We start from the raw sequence: 27,038 nt of genomic DNA, 5'->3' as shown, positions 1-27,038 counted from the left end.
ACAGACCACTGTACATAGCGAATCTTCTCACTTGACGCTAATCAGTCAATCAAATCTGTGCATTCGGACATGTGGAGAGACCAGGCAGGGAGTTTTGGTCCTCTGAAATGATGCGAACGTGGAAGTAACTTAAAAATGCATTCTATCAAAAGGCCACCAGGGGGCGACCGTTTTGGTGTCAAAAGGACTTCCGTCTCTATACAAGTCAATGGAGAATTCACAAACTTCTCACTTGATTTATAACCTCAGTAAACGTTTTTCAAAATGTGTTTATGGTCTCTTAATGTGGTTTAAACTCGCTAGTTTAAAGCCTTCTTCAATTCAGTATGATGTTCATTTGTGAAATTTTGGCCTCCCTGATTTTATATTTGACGATAAAGCAGGGTATGCATTAGGGCGTGGCTACGTCGTGATTGACAGGTTGATTGGTCCACAGGTTCAGGTGGGCGCCTCTTGCTCCTCCTGATGCCCATATAAGTAGAATCCGTGTTTTTTTTTACCCGGCATGCACCGGAAATTTTCAAGATGGCGCTGCCCAGATCTGGAACTATTCGCTTCCAAGCAGCAGTCCACAAACCAATGGGTGACGTCACAGATGTTACGTCCATTTTATATACAGTCTATGGGAGAGACTCGATTGTCAGTGAGATACACACAGGGGAAAAAAGGTTAATATGTGTTGAGATGTTTTGTTATAAAGTTATTAGATGTGAATTTAGTTTATGGTTCAAGTTAAATTTAAAAGTAAGTAGGGATTGTTTTTTTTATTTTTCTAAAACTAATCACTTTATTTAAGAAACACAATCAAAAGCATTCCGCAATGCACTTTATTTTAAAATGCCATCTATATTTGATGTAAGAAAAAGAAAATCTTATTCTTTTTTTATTCTTATTTTTTCTATTTTAATATTTATTTAAATCCCAAAAGTTCAGTGTAAATACTAATAAATGTTGGTACCATATTCTAGAATTCTACAGTATTTATTTCATAGTCTACAATCTAGCCACTAGACACATATGCTGATGGAACTACAATGCTATTTCAAGGTACTGAAAAATAACACAGACAATATGATGTTCCAGACCTTCACTTGACGACATTTTCACAAATTGGACCTCAGTGAATTTTAATTGAATACCTCTGCCATAGACTATAAGAACAATAATGGACTTGTCTACCTTGATGTCAACCATTGGTTTATGGACTCCTGTTTTGAAGCCTCAAGTTTAGTATTTTGACTGTCACCATCTTGGATTTTTGCAGCCAGAAGTGACCACATTTGGACAAGAGGATTGATCTAAACCTAATGCTAGCTGTTAGCGTGGCTATCAAAGTGCAGGTACAGTCTATGGTTAACTGTGATAGTTCTAATGCTATTTTTCACTAGTGAAAAACAGGCTTAAAACATTAAAACAAAATGTATAATCAGTAACGGCTTCAGCTACAACTATAGGGTACTCTGTGATTCTCGGGTTACACCATGGTTACATTACCTGACCACCATTGTGGCTGTGGTAGCACGTTATCAATCATAATATAGCCACACCCCATAGCCAACCTTGCTTTATCAATTATTTTACTCTAAAATAATAATCTCCAAAATAAATGTCATGCTGAATTAAAGAAGACTTCAAACTAGCAATCAAGATCAAAAACTTCTTATGAAACTGTTCATGGAATCAAATGAGAAATAGGACTTTAATAGGGTTAGGGTTAGGCATTTTCTCATAGACGTCTATACAATCAGACTTCATTTTTGAGCCAGTGGAGTTGCCACCTGCTGGCCATTAGAGAGAATGCAGGTTTAAGTTACTTCCACATTTGCTTCACTTTTCAGACCCAGAGCTTTTTGGCTTTGCTCAAGCCACCATAGACTGTATAAGAAATGGACGTAACATCTGTGACGTCACCCATTGGTTTGTGGACTGCTGCTTGGAAGCCAATAGTATCGGATCTGAGCAGCGCCATCTTGAAAATTTCAGGTGCATGCCAGGAAAAATAAAAACACATATTCTACTTATATGGGCAACAGGAGGGGCATGAGGCGCCCTCCTGAACCTGTGAACCAATCAACCTGTCAAACACAATGTAGCCACGCCCTAATGCATACCCTGCTTTATCGTCAAATATAAAATCAGGGAGGCCAAACTTTCACAAATGAACATCATACTGCATTGAAAAAGGCTTTAAACTAGCGATTTAGACCATAAACACATTTTGAAAACTTTTACTGAGGTTATAAATCAAGTGAGAAGTTGGTGAATTCTCCATTGACTCGTATAGAGATGGAAGTCCTTTTGACACCAAAAACGGTCGCCCGCTGGTTGCCTTTTGATAGAATGCAGTTTTAAGTTACTTCCGCATTGGCATCATTTCAGAGGACCGGAACTCCCCGCCTGCAAGCCACACAACATTATTCTAGCCAATCAGCAGGGGGTGTTCATGTTTGGGCACACGACAGGGTAAAATCATCAGAGTAGCTGTCTGTATGAGGATATGACAGTTTCCCGTCTCCAGCACCCTGTTTCATGGTGCAGGAGGGCTACCTGCAGAGAGAGGCTATGGCCAGTTCACATAGAAAGTTTTTTCTCACGGAACAGATACACTTCCATTTTACACACACACAGATACACACGCTTTGAGTCTGTTTCTTATGGAGGATATTTTTGGTCATAATTAAAATTATTATGTTCCTGCACTACTTTTATTTATGAGTTACAAACTATTTAAACACTTATAGTTTATATATTTTATACTTAACATGTATAACTCCCACAGGGGAGACTTACTGTAAAGTGTAAAACATATCACCACTTCCTAATGAACATCTATATCTTATAAATTAATGCTCATAATTAGGGATGCTCGATATTGACTTTTCTGCCGATATCCGATATTCCGATATTCCCCAACTCTTAATTTCCAATACCGATATCACCCGATACCGATATTTGCAGGCTTTTTACACCAAAACTATTAGGTAACAACATAACATATCTCCTATTGTTGAATTAACACATTATGCCTAATTTTATTGTGAGGACCCACTGGATGCATACATAAATGCAACATGGCTTTCCAAATGTAAACACTGTCTGTGCAAAATAAGAGAACAACTTCAATTTAAGTTATGGAAAAAAGTGCCAATATGGCACTGCCATATTTATTATGCTGCTTTGCAGTCATTGCAAATTACAAATTTACTATCCGTAGGGAACACTTGGAAATAGTTCCAAACCACAGACATAAGCCCCGTTTCTGGAGGCGGGACCTTTTTTAGGAACGTCCTCTCACTCGCTCCTCTCAGCTGTTGTGTTTCCCTAGCAGAGTAGGACCCAAATAGGACCCACTGGACTCTGACGGTGACGTCACAGGGGCGACTCGTCGAAAGCATAACAGAGAAAATGACAACGAGGAGGTAAACCTTCTGTTTGTGTGTTTGTGTACATGGCGGTGGACGCTATGAACTTGTTAGCCACGGTTAGAAATCCACGAGTCTAGCGTGTTGTTGTTATACGTCATCAAGCGCGCGCCGGTTAACGTCCCATGCTGCGTTCATGCAGGCTCGGAAATGCTGACGCCTACAGAACAAATATCGGTTATAAAAACCTGATACCGATATTTCCCGATATTACATTTTTAAGTGAATATTGGCCGATAATATCGGTGGGCCGATAATATCGGACATCCCTACTCATAATGAGATGGCAAAAAACATCAAGATAGACGTGGGAAGACAAAGTGACAAAATAGCAAGTGAGGTGTGGAAGTGGTTTGCCCACCCTGATCCAGTCTCTTTTTACACACACTGATGATGCCTAGAGTCTGGCACCCCTCATCCCTGCCCCCCCTGTTCAGGGATATGTGTTGTGTATGTTGGTGAGTGCGTGAGTGGATGTGTGTGTGGCAAGTAATTACTTACAGTAATTGATAAAAGTAGTCAGTAGTAAGTGATCAATGTGGAAGGTTATGACAATAGTTAAGGTGGTAGGTAATAATGGTAATAATACTAATGATAACAGTGACAATAGCAGTGGTAATTGATAGTGTTAATGATAACAATAATAATGCTAATAGTATTATAATTTAATTAATAAAAATGTTGTATTTGCACTTTTAATTTTAACCATGAATACAAATCTCCTCTTTTGTTGCTGTCGTGTTTAGTGAAGTGTAATCTGAGTGGGCAGCTGTTTAATCACACAAATATCGCACTGTACATGTGTTGTGAAAGAGCTTCTGAAAGTGCACTAAATGAAGACTGTATTTGTTTGGGTGTTTAGTTCAAAAATCAACAATCTTTCTCCGGGACTGACTTTACCTTTAAATTATAGACAAAATATATCTAACATCTCTGAAAATCATGATAAGTTTGTTCGATTCAAATGTGCTGAAACTAAATGTATTCATATTCTTTTTTTATTTTCTTACCTGATGACAGTATAAATCCGCCTCTAGTCCAATAATACTGCGTAAACGTGGAGATTACCGTAGTCCTATGTCAGACACTCTGGGTAATGATGAGCAAATGCCCATTTATACCTGTACATAATTTCCAAGAAGAAGATTCCAAAATTGTATCATCTGTGGTGAAAAAGTGTGGCTTCTGCAAAGGTTTCCAAGATCCAAGAATGATGAAACATGATCTGAATGAATCCTAACACAAAAGTATTAGTTTTAAACTTGGCTGTTCTGATCTCTTCTAACAATTTCCAAGCAGCAACATGCCACAGCGCGTCTGTGCTGCTTTTGTGCTCTGGCATGCTAATTGTGTGCTCTGTTTCGTCTGCCCTGACACAGACATGCCGGACAATCTTGTTGAGCAAGAAAACAGCAAATTGACTCAGTAGCTGATCCATATCCAGGAGGAAGTTGGTTGTGTCCCCATTGTAGTGTTTGTGTCATGGTTCAGTTACCTTGAGAGACATGAAGCTTCGTTGATGGGAGATTATCTTTTGTGTACCAGGCATAGTTGTTGCTCGCCCCTATCATACTCATCTTTCACGCATGCTCACTTTGTTACTGGTTGTCATCGGTCAGTTCAATCAACAACAACACCAGTGTCTTGACACCATCTTTCCCTAACCCTAACCAATTGGCTTATGTGCCTAAACCGAACCAGACCTTAACCACCTACTCCCAGTATGTTTTCAAAATGTATTTCACTTCAACTTCCAAATCCGTAATTACAATAAAAGGTCAGCCAGTAATCTCCACCCCACCTTTCCCGGAACAACTTCTTCTAATTTTTCAATTAAATTCAGAGGTCCTTTCTGTTGGAACTGATTACCAGTTTACCTTAGAAATGTCACCAGCCTAAAGTCATTTAAGAAATGAACCATACTCTGCTTGCTGGATCAACTACAGTAAGTAATGCAGCATCATAAGTGTCACTATCATATTCAATGTACCGGTCACCTTTCTTGAAACACTTGTAACACTTTAGATTTTTTATATTTTTGTTTAGCTTTTGTAAGTATTTATCTGTATTTCTGTACTCTTTTCATGTTGTATGTCTCACCATAGGAGGGCAACCTGATGAGCTCTGATGGGTTTTGCACATTTCTCTTTTGTTAATTTTCTTAATCTCCAAAAATTCTGCATGCATTACTTTTCATGTATTATGCTTTTTTCTTTATGTGTAATAAATAAACATGAAAAACCACAATGTTGTCACATTATAAAATATAATTATTAAACTGATAATGGCCAACACTTACATCTAGAGACTCAACATATGAAAGAATTTAACGTATCCATGTTTTGCAGAGACAAACAAAGCCGTTTCAATCCAGGGAACTGGGTTGTCATTAAATACCAGGTCATTTATGAACCTTTCTATTATGAATTTGTTCCCTAGCACTGAAATTTAGTGTTCAAAAATTGAGAGTTAAACATTCACATACGGCTGGGCAATATATCGATTTTATATCAACATCGTGAAATGAGACTAGATATCGCCTTAGGATTTGGACATTGTAATATTGTGATATGGTGTAAGTGTTGTTTTTTCCTAGTTATAAAGGAAGCATTACAGTAAAATAATGTAATGTTCTGTACTTACCAAACTGCTCTAGCTGTTCTATTATTTGCAGTTACCCACTTTGTCCTTATATTACTGATGATTATTTATCAAACATCTCATTGTGTAAATATTTTGTGAAAGCACCTATAGTCATCCTTACAATATTGTTTTGATATCGATATCGAGGTATTTGGTCAAAAATGATAAGTGATATTTAATTGTATCTATATCGCCCACTCACGTGTTGAAAAAGTTCCAATAATATATATTCAAGTTCTTCAAATTTAGTAGACCAAATTCAAATCCCAAAATTTGAGTTAAAAAATGCAGATCAAACATCCAGGACTCCAAGGATAAGCATTTGATTCTGTCTCAAATCAAACCAACATCCAACCAGTCAAGTTACTCTCCATTAGTTATGCGTGCGACGCTTGAAATTACAAACCTCTCAGCCGTATCAAATAATATATCTTACTCGGTGGATTGTACTAACAGACCATCCCAGAAATCTGTGCTCCATTTGTTTGTTTTTTGGTGAGTGAAATTCTAAAAGTTAGAAAACCTTGTCCAAATTTAAACTTACATTTTAAATCATGCATATTATTACAAATCAGCCCCACAACAAAAACCTTACTCAACAGTATGTCATGGTTGACTCTATATGTTAAGACAGTGATGGGTTTCTAGGGTAATAAAAACCTTTTTTCAAGTGAATAAAAGAGCTGCGTTTTTTCACTCACACTGCACGGGCTTATCAGGATAATTTTGTGTTGTAATAATTTTTTTCAAATACAACCACAATTTGTATTGAAAAATGGTGGAATGTACATAAACCTACTGTCCTCACCTTGAATCTTCTTTCTTATCTGACATGTCCTAAAACTTTCAGAAACCCGTCTAGCCTCTAGGGAGGAATGTCTTTGTGCAAAACAGATTACCTTTATACATAATAAGGTGTGTACCACATCACCTACATACCATGAATGATAGGATGTTGTTGAGACCTGATGCTCACTTTGTTCCTACAGTTTACAATGTCTAATGTCAGTTCGTTCAATTAGTTTAACTGTCAGAGTTTAAAGGGGATTAGTTGCATTCTTTGACCTCGTTTCGTGTCATTTTCCAACTCACGCATACACACCCACACAGCTGTCTATGGCTGACTCACCAGTCAGTACCATATAATCTGGTATTAATTAGTTCACAACATGTATGGCAGAATGACAGCACACAGGTGTGGTCCTCTGACATAATTATCAAATCAAATTAAAGAATAAATAACACTGTCCTCGATAGGCTGGGCACATCAACACACAGATAGATGGTAATATTATTAATCACTGGCCCCACAGCCCACCAACCCGAAAGACATTTTTAATGGTCCAAATGTAAGTTTATATAAAAACAACACTGAAAATGCAATTTAATTGAGTCAAATCCTTCCTTAACTGTGACACCTTTGCATTTCTATTTCCTTGCTGTATTTCCTCATTTTATGTAATCTATTTGCTGAGTCATTTTGCTTCTCCATTCGGCCTATCCATTTCCACTTTCCGTGATACTCTGGGCCTTACATTGTTGACACTGTGCAAAGAATGCTTGTCAGTACATGCTGTCACGTTATGTCTGTGGTTTTCTTGTTGTCGTGATAATCAGGCTTATGTCCAACAAATGTGGGCTGGGTATGTTGTATGTAATGTACCTATGAAATGTACCTGACCATCGTCATAATGCCTCAATGGAAGGGATACAATGAAATCTGACCTTTTGTTGAAAGGAGTCAAATTGGTCAGTGCCGCAAATTACCTTAAATTTGATTGCTGACCGACAAATAGCGTCGAATTTCATATAAATTCTTTTTCATTTTACACGTCATTACTTCTTGTGATTTAAATTGCTTCTGAACCCTCAAATTTTCAGATTATTTCCAGGTTTATGTAAAATAATTTGAGATGTTCAGTGTGTCTCAGACTTTTGTACACCACTGTATATTATTGGTTTTCTAAAGATACAATGTGAAAGAATAATTGATCATGAGCTGCTGCTGAGAGTTTACTTTTTAGACTGAGTCCTGCAGCTACTGTATGATTAAATCTCTGATGCCGTGCTCTAATGCAGTACCACAATGCCACCAGTTGGAGGAGTGGGGTGTCACATTTTTCTGCCTTCAAGGGGACAGCACACATTACCTGTCAGCCACCCTGCTCTGTGTATTAAAGTAAGATGGCAGCTGTTATTGATCAGGATGTAAAATGCGAGGCTTAATCTGCACTGACAGCTGTTTAAATCACACAAATATCTCGCTGTATGTGTGTTTTTTAACTTATTAATGGTATTGATCGATTAAGGCTCCCAGTCTGTGAGCTTGCCAGCTTCACTGCAGGTATAATCATTCCACAGTGAGTGAAGAAATAAAATCAGTTAGTCAGTAAACCATTGACACCATTGATTTCAACTATTTTGGCTCAGGAAATTTCTGCTGTCAGTCAGCCAGAGCCATGTACCAAAAAAGAAATTAAAGGAAACATTATGCTTGCAAGATCCCATGGAGCTGGACTCGATTTTCACTAGAACAATAATCAATACATCATCATCACCAGCTTAACAGTATGATCCACTAAAACCTTTACATATGAGTTGTTCCTTTATGTATTGGTAAATCAACATCCAGGTAACATTTTGTTTTGGGTTTACTCAAAACAGCTGGTTGGGCTTTTCTTAGAAAATACCCGAACAAGTTCTTCTCTCAAGGCTTCTAACATGTTGACTACATAACAGCCCCCCATAAAACTACCAATGATAACAAAGAAATACTTTAACTCTAACTCATAAAATACTGTCAAAGTATGCTGAATTAAATATTAGCCTTATAAAACTTGTTTAAACTGATTAGGCTTTAAAGGATTAATCTATAGTTTTCATTGCCAGCAAATCGTATGAAAAGAACAACCAAAAATGTGAAAGTGTTAGTTTGTCTTTTAGTACTTTATGGCATTCACCTCAAACTCATTTGCTCATTGGTTTCTATTGAAAATATAATATATAATGTGTATAGTTTCTTTTTAATAGGCTCAGTCATTTCCAGAAAAAGCTGGCCACTGCAGTTTTTAGGAAACATTGAGTCAAAATGAACCACAAGGGTCGGGGTGCCAGGCCCGCCCTGGATGGACGAGCCTGTCACCACCAACCACCAGTAGTAGCAAATTCAAAATGTCAAAGAAAAAAACTTGCAGGCTATTATGATTAAAAGTTGTACCTTTCCATTGTAAATAATTTCATTGCAAAATGATGGGAGATGCTAGGGTTTACTGTATAAGATGAAGTATTACAGTATCTAACATACAGAGGGGTTTGATTAAATAATAAACTCATAAGAGGAAACGCTCTGGAAGCACTCTGCTTTATGTGGTGGTATTCAACATTATCCCATCTTTATTTTAGTGTATAAGGTTGTGCATTGTTTGGATAGGATTTGCTCATTTAAAAAAAAAAAAAAATGTACCTGTTGCCTCCAGACATATTCTGTGACATTGTTCACAAAATGGATGATGCCACAAAATATATAATTTGGTCTTTAGTCTGAGAAGTGATGCTGGGATCTGATGATATCTGAAAATGTAAAACATACCTTGGTCAAAACATTTTTTGAACAAGCATTAATTACCACTGTAATTACTGAAATATTTTGTCAAGGCATGTCATGATGACATCAGACCTAAAAAGCATCTACAATCCGTCCAAATGTAATGGTGTAGCCTCATGAGAGAAAAATTCAAAATGTACTCAAGCACTTTTCATCCTTATACATAGATGAAAATTGCTGTTAATCTCCTTGATGTTACCTTCAAATGGCCAACAAAGTGTTAAAATTCTAATAGGAAACACAAGCATACTCCATGCACAGTTCAGTTCAGTCCATAAATTCCACTTTAACATGTAATGCAGTTTATTGATGAATATACTCACACTTATTACTGTACATATGCAACGTGATTAACAACATGTTCATGATGTTAGACAGTGGAGTTTATGCCTGGCTTTCAATATTGATTTATTGTCCCGGCTCTTTCTGTGATCCAAATCAATAGTCGAGAAGCCCCCGAGTCGAATGCCATTCTGTCGGTCCAATCACTGCACCTGTTTATTCTCAGCCATGCTGGGTGGTGCAAGTGGTGAAGCAGGAATGCAAAAGATAGGACACACATGCAGATGATAAGGCAGGGTGGATGTGTTTCAGTAGATTGAAATACTCAAATAAGGGTACAGAGGATCATAGAGTCAAAGGCAGGAAAGAGTACAAAATACATTAGACCAGGTCCAAAACAGAGAATACATGACGTGGAAAAAGCGAGCAGGGGAGGAGGGGGATACTGAAAACGGACAGCAGAATGACTCATTCATACTTTACTATTATTGAGGTCAAGTACTTTTGAACCATATGCTGATACAACCTCCTCTGCTGCCATCCAGTGACTGACTCTTCAGTGACAGACATTAATAATATGATAACAAAATATGACAGGAACATTATCTTGGTAGATGTGTCGCATTTTATTGTTGGCTGTTTGTCTTACTGTCTCATATATAAAATCTTCAGTAAAAAACCAATGAACGAATGGGTTTGAGGAGAAAACGTATTAAGACAGACTAACACATTTTTACATTTTTGGTTGTTCTTCATGGAATTGGTTGACAATGAAAATAGATTAATCCCTAAAATTCTGATTAGTTTAAACAAGTTATTTTGCCATTATCTTGCATGTTTTATGGCTGTATGTCCACACAATTTCAAAACAGTATCTGAAAAGGAATGAATAGAGGAGAGTTTCATTGTTCAGAGGATATAAAACAAAGTTGAAGCTCTATTAATGGATTTTATCACTCCTTGTTATTCTTTCATTCTCTGAGTTTAGGAACTACAGTCCTTCAAAATGCTTTGGAGGACGCGAGCAGGAAGTACAATGTTGCCAATGAGTTAGTGAGGTAGCTGTGGGCTACAAGTTGAGCCTTGTGTTTTTTATTTCATCTTTGAAATGTTATACATACTGTAGATTTAATGTCATAGACTTACCTATAGAAATGTTGTAACTTAGTTATAAACAGTTCCTGTTCTTGATTACTTTTGATACCTAAGAAAACTGATCATTATTATACAATATCTAGGGTTATAAGGAGTGTCCTTATTTATTTCAGAAATGTCGATGTCGTTGTCATATTATTTCTAAGTTAATTTGTGTTTTATGTGTATCCAGACTATGTCGTATGTGGTAAAGTTTGGATAAACATTCACAAATCCATTGTGAACGTTTGTCAAAAACCATGTGTCACTGAATGCTTACATGTGCCCCTGGATGCATCACATGTGAAATTCGGAAAGCCCCTAAATGTGGTCACAGTAGTGTTACTCTCAGGCTGAAACCCAAGAACATGAGGAGCTCCTTTAGGTCAAGAGGCATTTTGTCCTCCAACCTATATGGGCACATCAGGGACGATGGCCTTATTCAGTGGGGTGAGAGTCGAGGTAATACATACTTAGACAAGACGAGCTTCTTTGTAAGGTCTGTGCTCGCAGAGGCGACTCAGATCTTGTGAAAAAGGCGGTGTGACTGCCAGCTGTGTTAAACCCCCACCACGCCTCAGGCAATATATCTTGCCTGCCTTCTGCCATGATCCATGATGACTCTAGCAATGGGGTCTGTGTGGCTGGTATTTGACCTGGGACCCCTGCTAGATTAGACTATGGTTTTACCATGATTTTTTGTTCATGTTACTGGGTTGGGGTCGGCACCCTAGTGCTGTGGTGAAGTGGCTTGGACGATAAAGTAGTAGGTGGGCTGTGGCAACTAACCAAAAGCCAGTCAGGCTCAGTGAGGCAGTCTGATGACATGCTCCAATTCAGCTGCGGTGGGTTTAAACTGTGTTACCATCTTTACCAAAGGTTCTGTGAACACTTTATAATTATTCTTAGGTTCTGGAAGTTTATCAATGATCAGATCTATATGCAGCTCTATTATCTTCCATTGTCTATAAACATGTTGTACATTTCTCTTAACACTTCTGGAGTCAGCCATTCAGTCACAGGAAGGCATTGTATTCTCTAAGCTGTCAATGTAGGTGATTTCAAGGTTTGTTCCAGCAGCCCAGCATATGGTGGAGGTGGACTGCTGATAGATGGCGCTGTAGCAGCTTCTTGCTGTCCTGTGATGCTACTCCTGCTACTTCTCCCACCTGTGGATGATGTTGTTGCTCACCAGGGAGAGCCTCACCTCCCAGCTGTCGAGGAGGTCTACTTTTTGGACAGTCTAAGGAATGATTCACCTTATGAATACCAACCATACTAGTAGAAGTTGGTGTTATTTTAGGACAGCTGCCAATTATCTGATTTGTTTGACTGGCCTTTTGATTGATGGCAGCCCATATCCCATCACATTCTATCATATACTCATAATCCCAGTCACAAGGCCGTAAAGGATTTGACAAAGCTGATAACTCATGCAACAATATCTGAGATTTTTCAAGACAACAATTTTATGACCATCATGAGTCAAAATCTGCCACATGACCACAAAATGGTGTTGTGTAATAAGTTGTGAACAATACACAAGGTGCCATCTGTGCCAATTTGTTGTATGTGTCATCCACACACAAAGAAACAAATGCTTAAAAATGTTTACCCATTTTGTCAGTTATTTCTCTATTGTCTGCCTCTTTCTTCCGCAACTTCAAACTTTCCGTTAGTTTTGTCCACTGATCATTAACCTTCTTAGCAGCTGGTACTTAAGCTTTTCCTAATTTTATCCTAATGGAAGAACTCTGTTACAATATATAAAGATCTGTCCACTGCACCTTCATTGTTCTTTTTCTGTCAGCAGATTTGAAAAAAATAGTACAAAACGTTGAATTGGTGTTGCACAGTGTTTCTAACAAAACTCCTAACTATATATCACACACATTTTTTGTCTTTTCTTCATCAAATAGAACTAGTGAAAGTGTGCCATAACAAGCGTGCAGTGCTTTCAATAATCACACTGGGGTTTTGAAAAATTTTACAAATTCAGTCATGATCAAAGATGTAACGCAATATTGCACTATTCTGATTTTTTATTATTTTCCTCTCCTCTATTACTTTTTTTTGTCCTGAGTTCAACAGCTGAAAGGTATGGCTTTCCTGAACTGTCCAACACATATTACTGTTTTTCCTATTTCACCCCATATTTAAGCCACAGAGGACTTTAACCCCTGTATTCCTTTGGTTACACAGGTACATGTTTGCTTTCCTTGAATTCTAAAGCTTTATGGGACTATAACTCAGTTTGTAGCAACAGACTTTAACAGTTTTTTTCCTATGCACTTTTCTTAAGAATCCTATAGGGGACTGAAACACCAAAGACCTATTTTACAACTTCATTACTTGAACAACCAAGAATGCACATTTAAACCCCACTTGTTCAGAATTTGAAACCAATGAACAAATGCAATTCCCACAGAATCACCTTTACTTTTGCCAGTCAAGGTGGATGGTTCTTAAACTTACTGCTATCCAGTTTCTTGAAAAGAAAATATCAGGCATCTTGGAACAAAACAACCTTTTTTAAATGGGTGTTTAGATTCCTCAGTCTCTTAGTACAGTCCCAATTGTGGATTGAGTCAACCTTTCAAGAAAAGTTTGGCAGGTTAGTGTCCGATGGACAAGACCCCGGAAAGTATTGCTAATTGCTTGATCACTCAATAAACACACAAAGGGATCATTGTCAGGTTTTGTAATAATGTAATAATAATACAATCAGAAGTGGAAGGCATCATATGTCTGATAGAAGAGAGAGCATACCAACTAGAATTACCTTTTCTCCTTCTGACAGTTTGACTAGTTCTTAAGTACGCCTATCCACAGCTAACCCTAAAGGTTCATGAATAACCATCAGATAGAAACAAGGAAGCCTTGGATAACAAAGTGACAATGCTTTCTAAAGGCTTTTCAGTTCGACACATTAAAGAGACATAGAAATCTACACAATTACCGATATGTCCTACCACTGGCTCATACACAATTACAACATATCTGTTAAACAGAGGTTAAATATCTTACAGTCAACTATCTTATTTTACACTGCAAGGAGCTAAGTTTAAGATAGACACAGGATGAATGACTAACACTGACCACTTAGTTTGAGAACAACTTTTGTGATATATATAATATAGGTAAGAAAAGGAAAAAGGGAAATGCCAATGTGCTTCTTCCAGGTTCTCAAATGTGAGGGTTTGCTTCTCAATTAAATACATTTGGACAGCGATGGACACTCTCTAAGCTTTTTTATAGACTAAAAATATCATATGTGATTAAATAATATAACACATTAGTATACAATGAAAATAATTAGCCTTACTGTTGACGCTGCCATCATAAAAGGACTTGAAACACTGATGGCCCTACATAACGGAGGAACACTGAATAATCAGACACACAGTCTTGAGTTCATCTGACTGGCATGCTTCATCTCACCAGAGCAAGCTGCAGTCCCTTTATTTGTAGGTTAAGGCACCTGTGTGCAACTCCTCCCATTTCAGCAATCAGGCAAAATCAATCAACAAACAAAACTCAACACTTACTAATGGAAATTAAATATTGAAATATTCACATGACAGTAACATTTCAAGCAGCTATTGGATTCAAACCTTTATGTAAAATCTAAACTTGAGTCATGATGTTTGACTGTTGGGAAATATTTAAAAATAATACGATTATTTTAATAGATATTGTTGTTCATTGTATCGAACCTTTATCCAGACATTTAATACTTTTGCCTTCACCTGGTTAAGAATGAGAATGTTTGTTTAATGACCATATTATTTTTTGTGACTGATGACATTTTGGGCTTTCTTGAGCTTACTTCTTGTATTTTGTGGGTTTTTGGTTTCTGTCTGCTTTTTGTTCCCCTCCTGTGTTCATGTACTCTTCCTCAGCCTGTTCTTCCCCCCACACAGTGTTTTCAGCCCTGCCCTGCTCTGTATGTCCCCAACCGATCAGCTCCCAGCCTGCCCTTGTGTCTTGCCACCTGTTTCCTGTTGTTTGTGTTTAGGCCCCCGTTTTCAGTTTAGTATTTCTGAATGCTTTATTCTGCTTTGTTAGTTCAGTTTATTCAGTTTGGTTTTCCTCTGCCTGCACTCAGCCTAAATAAATAAACATTATTCTGTTCATTCTGGCTGCTGCTACCTGCTCTTGGGTTCATCTCCTGCTGCTCTTCCTAACAGCCTCAGACATGCTGAAATCACACATACCTGTGTTTATTTAACAACACACCCAACTTTTACTGAGTTAAGAAGAACTTTAAAAATTGAAATATGACACCAGCTTACTCAACTCCTGGCTCAACAGGACAATGTGACCTCTGTCAGAGAAATAAGAGACGACAATGAAATGAGAGAACTGGGTGTTGGCAGTTCCACCTGTTCATGGACTGTTGACAAGCACAGGTTTTTTTTGACACCTGAAAAAAGCACCAACTGGTGACAAAGCAGGTATTGTACCTGCTTTGTCACCAGTTGGCCCCAGAACACAGTAACTGAGCTTTATTATTATTTTTTTTATTGTTTTAAATTATAATTTAATTTATTTTTAATTATTAGTTTATTATTAATTTATAGTACTATTGTCTTTATTGCTTTTGTACTGACTTATTGTTCTTTATTCTTTTTTATTGATGCTGTTCTACGTTTTACTGTCCACTTTATTACTGTAACACTGTAAATGTCCCCATCGTGAGACTTTTACAGGACAACATTATCTTATCTGATGACTTGGGTACTTGATAAGCTACTATGATTATTAAAGGCATGACATTTTCCTAGACATTATACAGAGGCTAGTAAGGTTTGAAAGTTAGTTGATCTGTTCTTTTTAACAGGCCACTGAATAACAGATGTCTTACGTGAAGTTGTAAATATACCACTTTGGAGTGTTTCATTATGGTGAGTACACCATCAGCTACATGACAAACAAACAAAAACATTGCAGGAGTTGATCAAAGATGTGAGGCAGTCGATTTATTGTGGCTTACTTTTTTTTTTTTTCTTTTTTTTTTTAAATTCAGTATTTACACTTGAATTTGAAATTTGGAAATAAATATATACACTATAATAAGCCACATTGTGTTTTTTCACATTATGTTTTTTAAACTAAGTCTTGTTTTATTCCGCTGAGCAAATGAGAATATAAAATACCAGTATGTACACTGTGGGACAAAAGACAAGACCAGAAGTGAATGTATGTGTGTGTGCGCAAGAACATATACAGTGGGGCAAAAAAGTATTTAGTGAGCCACCAATTGTGCAAGTTCTCCCACTTAAAAAGATGAGGGGCCTGTAATTTTCATCATAGGTATACCTCAACTATAAGAGACAGATTGAGAAAAAAAAATCCAGAAAATCACATCGTCTGATTTTTAAAGAATTTATTTGCAAATTATGGTGGAAAATAAGTATTTAGTCAATAACAAAAGTTCTTCTCAATACTTTGTTATATACCATTTGTTGGCAATGACAGAGGTCAAACATTTTCTGTAAGTCTTCACAAGGTTTTCACACACTGTTGGTGTGTGAAAACCTGAGGTAAAGGCAAACTGAGGTAAAGGCAAACTGTTTATGTTGTGTCTATTTCTAGCTAATTAAGTAGTTGCCCCTAATGTGTGCTAAATGTTTTGGTCAAACAGTATATATGTTCCCCTCGGGTGTATTTATTAGGTCAGTTTTGTCTCTATTGAGAGCAGTTTGGTTGTGTTCAGACCTCTTTTAGCCCCCAATATGAATATTAATCAAGACCATTTTGTTCTTTTTGAACCTATTGGGTGAATAAAACCCCACCATGAAAACCTGTGTCCTGTGCTTTGCTGTTTGGTCTCTACTTGGCTGTGTCAAAAGAGGTTAAAAATCATGCAGTGTGTGAGGAAATAAAACTTAAACAAAAGGCACAACTCTTTTTAAAAAAATGTTTTATTATTGTTGTTATAATTGCTTATATACAATAAGGAGACAAGATTTATTTATTTTTTAAAGCATGTGTCCCCCACCCCCATACTTTAGTTTGCTAACCAAACCTTCATTTCACTTCACCATACCCAACAAACAGTTGGGATCAATCATTAAATAACTCAACATTGTCACAGGAACACAGTAAACAATGCCAATTTGGGTCATACAGCACTGCATGGAAAGAAGAAACTGTCTGAGAGTTCCAACTTAACCTCTTGTCACTCTTTGTTTGTGTAAAGTCAGACACTTTAAAGTAGGCAACAGAATTCTCTTAAAAATGCGCCACTGGGAAGACATGATAAGACGTAAAGGTATTTGACATAACGGAATTGTACAACTTTTAAACCACAAGAGTTTATAACACATGGGGAAAAAACTGAGGATGCAAACACCTTGGTGCCAAGTTGGATTCAAACAGGTGATCTTCCAGTTGACACTAAACATCAACTTATTTCTGCATACAATTAGTAAATTACATTGGAGACAATGAGAGTTACTCACACCCTAACTTATCATGCTGGTTAAGGTCTGGAAGGAAGACAAGATAAAGAGGTTAACAAGGAAGTCACCCAAATGAGGCCTAAACTAACCAGGTGCAGGTGGTTTCCTAACGTTCTCACCAATCCTGCCCACTGCTTCCTGAGCCAGAAAGCCAAACCAACCTCATAAGTAGAAGGAAAAGAAAAAGGGACATCACAAAACTTTAAAAAACTGAGATACAATTCTGACCCAAAAAAATCACTCATCAATCTGCTTTTTTCAAGTGTATTGTCAAACATTTTGGTAACATTTGTTGAAAAATAGAAATAGAAATAGAAAATGTGGTTCTAACAGTACAAAGTAGAGCAAGACATTAAATATCACCGCAGAACATTATTTGAAAGACTTGACTTTTTAGTGTCCAAAGATTGTCTGTGTCCATTATAGTGTAGAGAATTACAAATAATCTGATCTTGGTGTACAGTATATACATGTGTTATATTTTCTATGGTTAACAGAAAATTGTACTATCTATAAATACATTCATTGAGGTAACACAATCTTTACTTCACTTAGCCCACCCTACTGTATATACATTAATTTTAAATAAAACATTAAAGACATAATTAACATTTTGATACCAATTTTTAAAGATTCCACAAAAAATAAATATAAACTAGGAACTGAGAGAGAGTAAAATCTGCATTTTGATACAGGCTGATGGTTTGGTGTCCAAACTATTCCACATAGACCATGTGGCTGCAGGTTTTTATTCCAACCAAGCAGGAGCACATCAGACTTGACTCATTTAATCAACTGACCTCAGTCTTCAGACAGTTGATTGGTCAAATCGTGTGCTCTTGGTTGGAACAAAAACCTGCAGCCTTTTGTCACACAAAGGCCTTTTGTGGAATAGTTTGGACATGCCAGGTTTAGACATATGCATAATTGCAGTTCAAGCACTGATTTAGTTTTCTTCAGTTCATGAAGAATTTGTGTATGTATAAATTGAAGTAGCACTTGTACACAGTACAGGTGGCTAGTTATATACATGTAATCATATTAAGATGATACGAAGGTATGAATAGTACCAGTCATGAGAAAGTGTGTCCAAAGTTTTGACTGGTACTATCCATTATTTTATATCATCACATCATTTTAGAGACATCTGCCTGGTAGTTCAGCCCAGGTAATTTTCATATGTTGTGCAAAAACACAGCAAAGAGTTTTCACTTTCAAATTGAACTGCTGTTGTGCTGTTCAAATAGGCAAATTTAGTGTGTGTGTGTGTGTGTGTGTGTGTGTGTGTATGTGTGTGTGTGTACGCGCTATACACAACCATTTCTTTTTTTCAGTCCTGAGTAACTTGTTCATTCATGTTGCTTTGCAACAAAGACCATCAAAATGACAATGAATAAGCAATATACTATTAAAAACAAATAAAATAGGTGCAAAGCTGCGTAGAATCTTGTGTCCACAGAATCAGTTCTAACTTTTTCGTGCATGTACCACACAGCAGGAGATTCCCTGAGTCTCACCCCACCCAAAATACCAGGGCTGCAGTGCATTGGTGAAAGGGGCTCATGAAGGGTAAATGTGTGCAGCAAGGGAGTCATTCAGTTAGTGACATCTGCCTCTTGAATTGTAAGGACTCTGAGTTTAAAGGTCAATACCCTGTATAAAAACTGATTTTATTTTGCTCAGCTAGCTGCAGGATACTATAATACTCATGTGATCCAGGGTGAACTCCAGTTTTTAACTTTTTGTTTTTGAGTGTTTCCCAGTAATGACTCCAGTTTCCATCTTTATCTGCTCCATAACCAAAAACATGGACCTGGGAAATCAAAATCAACACATATTAAACCAATTACCTAGTCTGAAGCTAAAATGTTAAGAAGTCGACAGGAGAATGTAAAGCAGAGGCCTCATTGAATTGATTCTGTCCACACCAAGAAGCAGAACAGAAGCACACAGCACAGTGCCCAAAACCAGCTACAGCATGTCTACCATTCCCTGACAATGACCTACTGTGAACATGCAAATTATGACTGATAATAATAAAAATGTATAAAATGAGATTATATTTTGTCACTTATTTCTTACAGTGTAGTCAGATTATGATGGGTCACTTCATGGCCCTAGATGATAAAACACATATCTTCTTGCTTGCAGCAAAATGAGAGTTTTGCAAAATCTTGCTGAACAGCATGAGATTTGTGAAATTATATTTATTAAATGATATACTGCAGTTGACTTTTCAATGGAACAAAAAAACATTGAACATAGTTGATGTGTTCGGTCGGAAAACTGTTGCTCTCCCTTATCTAACCAGACAGCCTACACAACAAAGACCTACTTATAGAATACCAGAGTGTGAGGAATACAGCAGAATCATGTCACATAATCAGCAAATACACAGGTGATTATCAGGCAATCATTTATATCAACCATACTATGCTTAAGTCTCTTTGTGGCCAGTTTTCTTATTTATTTATTTATTTGTTTTATTATTTAAATTTAAGACTCATAATATGGCTCCAATATCATCAATCATCAATTATTTGTAACTGTCAATCAGTAGTGTGATAGAGCAATCATAAGAAAATTAACAATTCAAAATTGACTCACCTCGTCACAAATGTGCAGGGCAAGAATCACCGCCATAAAGCCAGTGGATGGATATCTGCCCTTCTTATCTAACCAGAATTCATGAACATACCTCATGAAACCTGGATTGGCCACTATCACCTGTAATGGATTTAAAATTAGCCTCCAGTGTATTGTTTATATAGTTTATTGGTTGATGGATTCAAAATAATACTCACCAAATCTTTGTTGCCTTTGATAGTGGATTTTATTGGCACATATGACCTGTTTGAAATACCACAAAATGTTAAACTCAGGATCTTAGGGAACTTTACACCTCACATTAAAATGCATTTTGGGTGATCAGACTGCAATTGGATAGAGCTTGACCACATGAAATTACGGGCGTAATGCACATAAGACACACTGAGGATGGATTGTGATCCAACCAGCCAAACCATCTCCAGAGATGGTCAGGGGCAAATCATGAAAACATTGAACACAATGTTAAAGCAATTGCGTTGTCAATCCAACTGTCAACTATCCATCCATCCATTTTTAACTCCTCTTAGGGGATCCTAAGGTGTTCCAAGACCACAAGAGATATGCAATCCCTCCAGCATGTTGTGGGTCTGCCCTGGGGTCTCCTACTATTTGGATGTGTCTGGATTGAACACCTCCAAAGGAAGACACCTAGTAGGCATTCCTACCAGGTGCCCAAACCACCTCAGCTGGCTCCTTTCGATCCAAAGGAACAGTGGCTCCAGGATGTCCGAGCTCCTTAATCTATCTTTAAAAATGAGGCCAGACACTCTCCACACAAAACTCTTTTTGGCTGCTTGTATCCATGATCTGATTCTTTCAGTCACTCACTACCCAAAGCTCATGACCATATGCTAGGGCTGGGATGTAGACTGACTGGTAAACTGAGAGCTTTGCCATCGGGTTCAGCTTTTTCTTCACCACAACGGTGCAGTACATGGCCCGCATTACTGCTGATGCTGTATTTATCTGCCTGCCAACCTAATGCCCCATCTTATCCTCACTTGTGAAAAAGACCCCAAAGTACTTGAATTCCTTCACTTGAGGCAGCAACTCACTCCTGACCGAGAAGACGCAGTCATATTTTTCCAGCACAGTACCATGGCCTCAGATTTGGAGGTGCTGACTCTCATCCCAGGATGCTTCACATTTAGCTGCAAACTGTCCTGGTTCCTGCAGAAGGTCACAGTGTGTTGAAGGAAACAGAACTACATCATCTGCAAAAACTAGACAATCAACCCTGAGACCCCCAAATTGGACACTTTCCTCCCCCTGCACCTTGAGATTCTGTCAATGAAAATCACAAACAGAATTGGTGACAAGGGATAACCCTTGCAGTGCCTAGCACCCACTGAGGCTAAGTCTGACTTGCTGAGAATGCAGACACAGCTTGTTGTGGTCCAAATGGCTGGCAGCAATGGCCGGGTACCCTATACTCCCACAGGACTGTCCACCATGTGCCTCAAGGGACACAGTTGTAAGCCTTATCTAGTCTACAAAGCATGTGTACATTGGATGTGTGAACTCCAATGACCCCTCAAGTATCCTCAAGGTTAAAGGCCACTGTTTCATGGGCAGGATGGAATCCGCATTGTTCCACCCGAATCCAAGATTTGACAATCAGTTGGAGCATCCTTTACAGCACCCAAGCATAAGCTTTCCACAGGAGGCTGAGTAGTGTTATCCGCAAGTAGTTGGAACACATCCTCACAAACGGTGTTTTCTTTATTTGAAAATGGGAACCACCATCCTGGTCTGCCAGTCCACATGCACAATCCCTGATCCCAGTGCAACACTGAAGATGTGTGCCAGCCTTGACAACCAAACAATGTCCAGAGCCTTCAGCATCTCAGGACAAATTTCATCCACACCCAGGGCCTTGCCACTATGGAGATTTTTGACCACCTCAGAGACCTCTGCCAGGATATGAGAAGTTTGGCTGTTTTACCTGGATCGGATCCTATTCAGATCTCAATGTGGACACTGACTGAGACACATATTGATACCAGGCGAAAATGTTATTAGGTTGAATGATATCTAAAGACAATATGGATATGAGACGCATTTTAATGCAAGGTGTAAAGGGGCTGAAATTAATAAAATAATCAGTAATATTATATTTGAGACATTCCAGAAGAAATGAAAGCAGAGATCATTCTTTCTGAAAATCTTAGCAGGAAGCTATAGGCCAGACTCTAATTACTTGAATTTTCATTCTGAAACTGCTAGCAGGCATTGTGGCCCTCAAGTGAACCTCATTCATTCTCATTGCCAACAACTGTCCAACACTTGCTCCCCTCCGTTAGTACATCTTACCCTCACGCAAAAGAACTGGCACTGTCAAGGAAGACTGTGATCAACTCAAGCTATTAAAAGCACCTTGAGGCTGTTTGTTATATTGCCGTGTCAGCTGACCTGTAGAGTTGTACTGTGCTGGTAGGCTACACTCTAATAGCGATGTCATATCTTAACAGTGCTGGGATATGTCACTTCCCTTCTTCCCTTAACTTGTCTTGAGCATGGGGAAAGTTCATAATTGTTTAACAAAGCCAACACTACCTATACTAAGGCAGGGCATGAATTCCAGTCAGTCATTGCTTTTTGTTTTGCTTCATGAAGGACATGCTACCTCTTGTACTAGCACTGAATATTTGCATTGGATGTACATTGTGTGTCTGTTATGAAGATGAATCACCTGTGATAGTAGTTTAGATTGTGACACTTTTTTTGGGGGAAAATTGGTGGTCAGTCTTGTTTGGTTATGCCACATAAGCCCCAGGAACCACAATTGAAGTTTTACATTGTAACACTATTCTATGAGTACAGTCTTGGTTAGTGGAAATAATTTAAACTGGGTATGAGTCTTTCATTTGTCAATTTAAATAGTTGGGTCCAATATATAAACCTGGTCTCAAATGCCAACATCCAAGTTTGCATGCAGGTGATACGCCAGATCAATGATGTATTTTCAACCTTATCATGTCTCACCATTAGTTAGGTTTAGGCGCAAAACCACTTGGTTTGGGTTTGGGTTAAAATAGTAAAATGCAGTAAAAATTTTAATAACCAGAGTCTTGATACTAAAAATCTACAGTTAAAATGCATGGCATGACATTGAAGATGTCAGGTTTGTGTTCCCGAACAGTGCTATCCTGCTGCGAACAACAAACTAACCAACCTTCTCCAAATAAGTCTAATATGTATTTGCCCATTTACCATAGTTTAGTGTACTAAGTGTAATATGTTCACGTATCCTATGATGTGGTATGTTGGTGCAGTCAGTCCACCGTTTTGGTCCAATATCTCAATTGTTGGATGGATTGGCACTTTGGTGTTTTCCTATGGACATTGATGACCTCTGATCTCATGCCAAAACAAGTTTGAAATTGGTCATTTTAAGTGAAATGTCTCAACAAGTATTGGACGGCTTGCCCTGAAATTTAGTAAGTAATTTTAATAGTTTTTAATCCTTCGTTTTTTTAACAAAATACCTGCAAAACTAATGATATCCCGATCAGTTACACTAAAATAACATGTTGTGCATAGATAACACTGTACCTAGAAAACATCATTAAGTTAGCATTGTCATTGTGAGCATGTTAGCATTTAGATATTTTAATGAACATCTCAGGTCTTGATACAGATGGGGACAAATGCTAACATATTAGTCCATTAGAATAAGACTCACCTTCCAGAAAATCCTGTGCTGAAGGCCTTGATGAGCCACTCAAGATCTTGTATCTTAAATGGAAACATCACAAGATGAGTGGAGTTATCCAGGTCCATGGCACTCTCTGGATACATGATATGATGTGTTGTTTTGGTACCAACATCTGCCTCGTAGCCTTTGGTACGACCAGTGTTCATTCTAAATAGTACAGGGAGATATGTACATACTTAAAGACTTGAATTCATTACATGGACAACTGTTATTATTGGCAAAAATACATTAGAAAACTTTAAGATAAGGTAATACAATTTACCTTATAACAACATCATGGAAATCTATCAGAGGTCCATAATGTGATTGCCTCAAATTACCAGAATTCCCCACCACAGCACAAGTCCTGCAGCGGTCAGGGCTGGACTCTATCAGATCTGGACTGGGTGGAAACATCTGAAACAACCTTTCCACTGTTGTTCTGTAGGTGCTGTAATCACGACTTTCCAACTGTAAACGCTGATAAACATATCAACACAAACTGTTGTTAGACCAGTTTTGAGTTTTACGTGAGCAAACTGGCATACAGGGGAAAAAAAGAGTTGTGAACAGCGATAATAAAAGTGATACAAAGTTTTCACTTCCTCTACCATTTTGTTAACTGCAGGTTAAGTGACTCTTTTCATGACAAATTACCTTCCACCAGTTGAAAGCATCCTCTGGAAGACTGTAGTCTGCTGACAAAAATGGTTGAACAGATTTGTTTAAATGCTGCATAAGCCATGGTTCCTCCTCTGTCAGACATTTGTCGCAAGAACAGCGGCTTATCTGCAGCTGGGGGAATTCTGGCATGGATCCCCTCAATAACACACAGAGACCAGTGGCGCACAGCAGGGCAACAAACACGATCACCCTTGAATTCATCTTGACTGTGTGATGCTCGTGAGTGGGAAATAGTTTCACTCTGCAGACAAAGTGTGGTGTGCAATAAATAAGTGTACATTCATGAATAAGGAAGAATGATTTCCAGCTATTATCAGTTTAACAGTGTGGTAGTAAACAGCTCTCTACATGGACTCATCTTTAAATAGAGTGAATGCAGCCAATCCATTTAAATTAAATTGTTGTATTTAATAGTCTCTTAAAATCAAGAGGATTGCTTTAGGATGAGCATTGAGTATCAATACAAATAATAATTTTATCTACAGGTTGCATCATGAAAATCACACTATAAAAAAACTATGTTAATTATAATTGTATTACTATTATTATTACCTCTTCCAATTGGCAATAAGCTTACATGTAAAAGGCGGTCAGTGATTCTGGAAAGAAATTCATACACAGCCCTGGCTCTATAATTTGCAAATAAAGTGGCTCAGACCATAGACTATAAGGTCAGTAATGGACATAGCCACTGTGATGTCATCCATTGGTTTATGGACTGTTTTGAAACCTCAAGTTTAGCATTTTGACTGCCATCATCTTGGATTTTTGGAGCCAGAAGTGACCACATTTGGATGAGAGGATGGAGCTAAACCTAAGGCTAGCTGCTGGCTTGGTTATCATGGTGCCTTAACAGTTAATGGTTAACTGTGATAATGCTAATGTTATTTTTCAATTGTGAAAAAAGGGCTTAAAACCATTAAAAGAAAATGGCAAATTAGCAAAACAGCTATTGGCTACTATAGGCTTTACTCTAAAATAATAATTTACAAAATGAACGTCATGCTGTATTGAAGAAGACTTTAAACTAGCGATTGAGACCACTCTCCACATTGAATCAGAGACAGTGTCATGGAGATCCCCACATTTTTTAAATAATAATAATAATAATTCATTTTATTTAAAGGAGCCTTTCAAAGCACTCAAGGACACCTTACACACATAACACAACAACAGTACATCAAACAATATAAATCAGGTAACATTGATGTGGATTCTGGAGTTTGAGTTTATGAGGAGATTTCCGAAGAAGACCAAAGAGAAGAGAATTACAATAGTCCAGACAGGATGTAATCAGGGTGTTTGCAAGGATAGTGGTGCAGGTTGGTGTAAGTGAGGGACGGAGACTATTGATGTTGTGTTTATGTTCTGCGTCTGTTTCTTATGAAGGATATTTTTTAATTAAATTTAAATTAAAACACCAAATAGAATACTAAAAGAGATAGAGTTAAATGGATTATTATTTTAAACTTAAAAAGAAAAACGAAAAAGCAAATTTAAAATGGAAATGTTTAAATGGAAATATTCAAAGCTGAAATAGAAAATGGCAATGGAAATAAGAAAAGGTAAACATCACATTTCAAACTCAAAATTAAAAATGGAAAAGCTTAGATGGAAATAGTTCAATTAAAAGCTTAAACAGAAAAAAATTTCTTTTTAAAAATGTACTTCATAAATGTTTGCTTTTTTAACTTTAATTATGGCTGATGATTTGTAGTCATAGTAGAATTTTGTATTTGGACTTTTGATTTTAATCATGACCTAAAGTAGTTTCTCTCTACAACTGACACATCACACCGGATTCTGCCACATTTCTCTTTTGGTCAGCAGAGCTTCTGAAGGTTCACTAAATAAGGGCTGTAATTAGTTCAAATATCAACGATCTCTCCAGAATGACTGACTCTACCTTTAAATTATATACGAAATAGATCTAACCTCTATCAATTATGATATTGATGATATTTATTTATTTTATCTTACCTGATCAGAGTGTCAATCTGCCTTTAGTCCAGTTATACTGAGTAAACGTGGAGACTATTGTAGTTCAACATCAGCCAGTCTGAGTAATGATGAGCATCTTGAAATGCCCATTTACACCTGTACATAATATCCAGGAAAAGACTTCCAGAGTATTATTGCAACATCTTTGGTGAAGAGGTGCGGTTTCTGCAAAGATGATATGATGTTATGAAATTGTTATGATGAGAAGAAAACATGTTTTGCGCACATTGTCAGAGCCAGTGTTGGAACTGTCATGGCTTTCTGGGGACCTCATATTTTTCCGAAACGGGAGAGAGGACTGACATCGTATAGATTATCAAAACCAAACGTTATACTGTATGATACAATACGGCCAAACAGAATGATGTAGTTTACTATATTCTATAGATTATCAGCACAAATAAGACACAGATTGCCTTGGTCGAGCTGTTGAGCTGCTCTTTAGAGTCAATTGACTTAACCCTGACTACCACATGACGGATAAATTAATAATG

General features: G+C 37.5%; 1 protein-coding gene across 1 annotated transcript; it reads right to left on the bottom strand.

The window, feature by feature from the left end:
• Positions 1–19,113: 19,113 nt before the first annotated feature.
• LOC133996566 (CMP-N-acetylneuraminate-beta-galactosamide-alpha-2,3-sialyltransferase 1-like) lies at positions 19,114–24,775 on the bottom strand. Its single transcript, XM_062436169.1, has 6 exons — positions 24,517–24,775; positions 24,143–24,339; positions 23,848–24,027; positions 20,357–20,402; positions 20,160–20,279; positions 19,114–19,365 (listed from the first exon to the last, which is right to left on the bottom strand). The coding sequence occupies exons 1-6, from the start codon at positions 24,742–24,744 to the stop codon at positions 19,198–19,200; spliced, it is 939 nt and encodes a 312-aa protein (XP_062292153.1). The 5' UTR covers positions 24,745–24,775; the 3' UTR covers positions 19,114–19,197.
• Positions 24,776–27,038: the final 2,263 nt, after the last annotated feature.

The sequence above is a fragment of the Scomber scombrus genome, chromosome 16, assembly GCF_963691925.1.
Source record: "Scomber scombrus chromosome 16, fScoSco1.1, whole genome shotgun sequence".
NCBI classification, from domain to species: Eukaryota; Metazoa; Chordata; class Actinopteri; order Scombriformes; family Scombridae; genus Scomber; species Scomber scombrus.
This window is presented reverse-complemented; position numbering and strand designations above follow the sequence as displayed.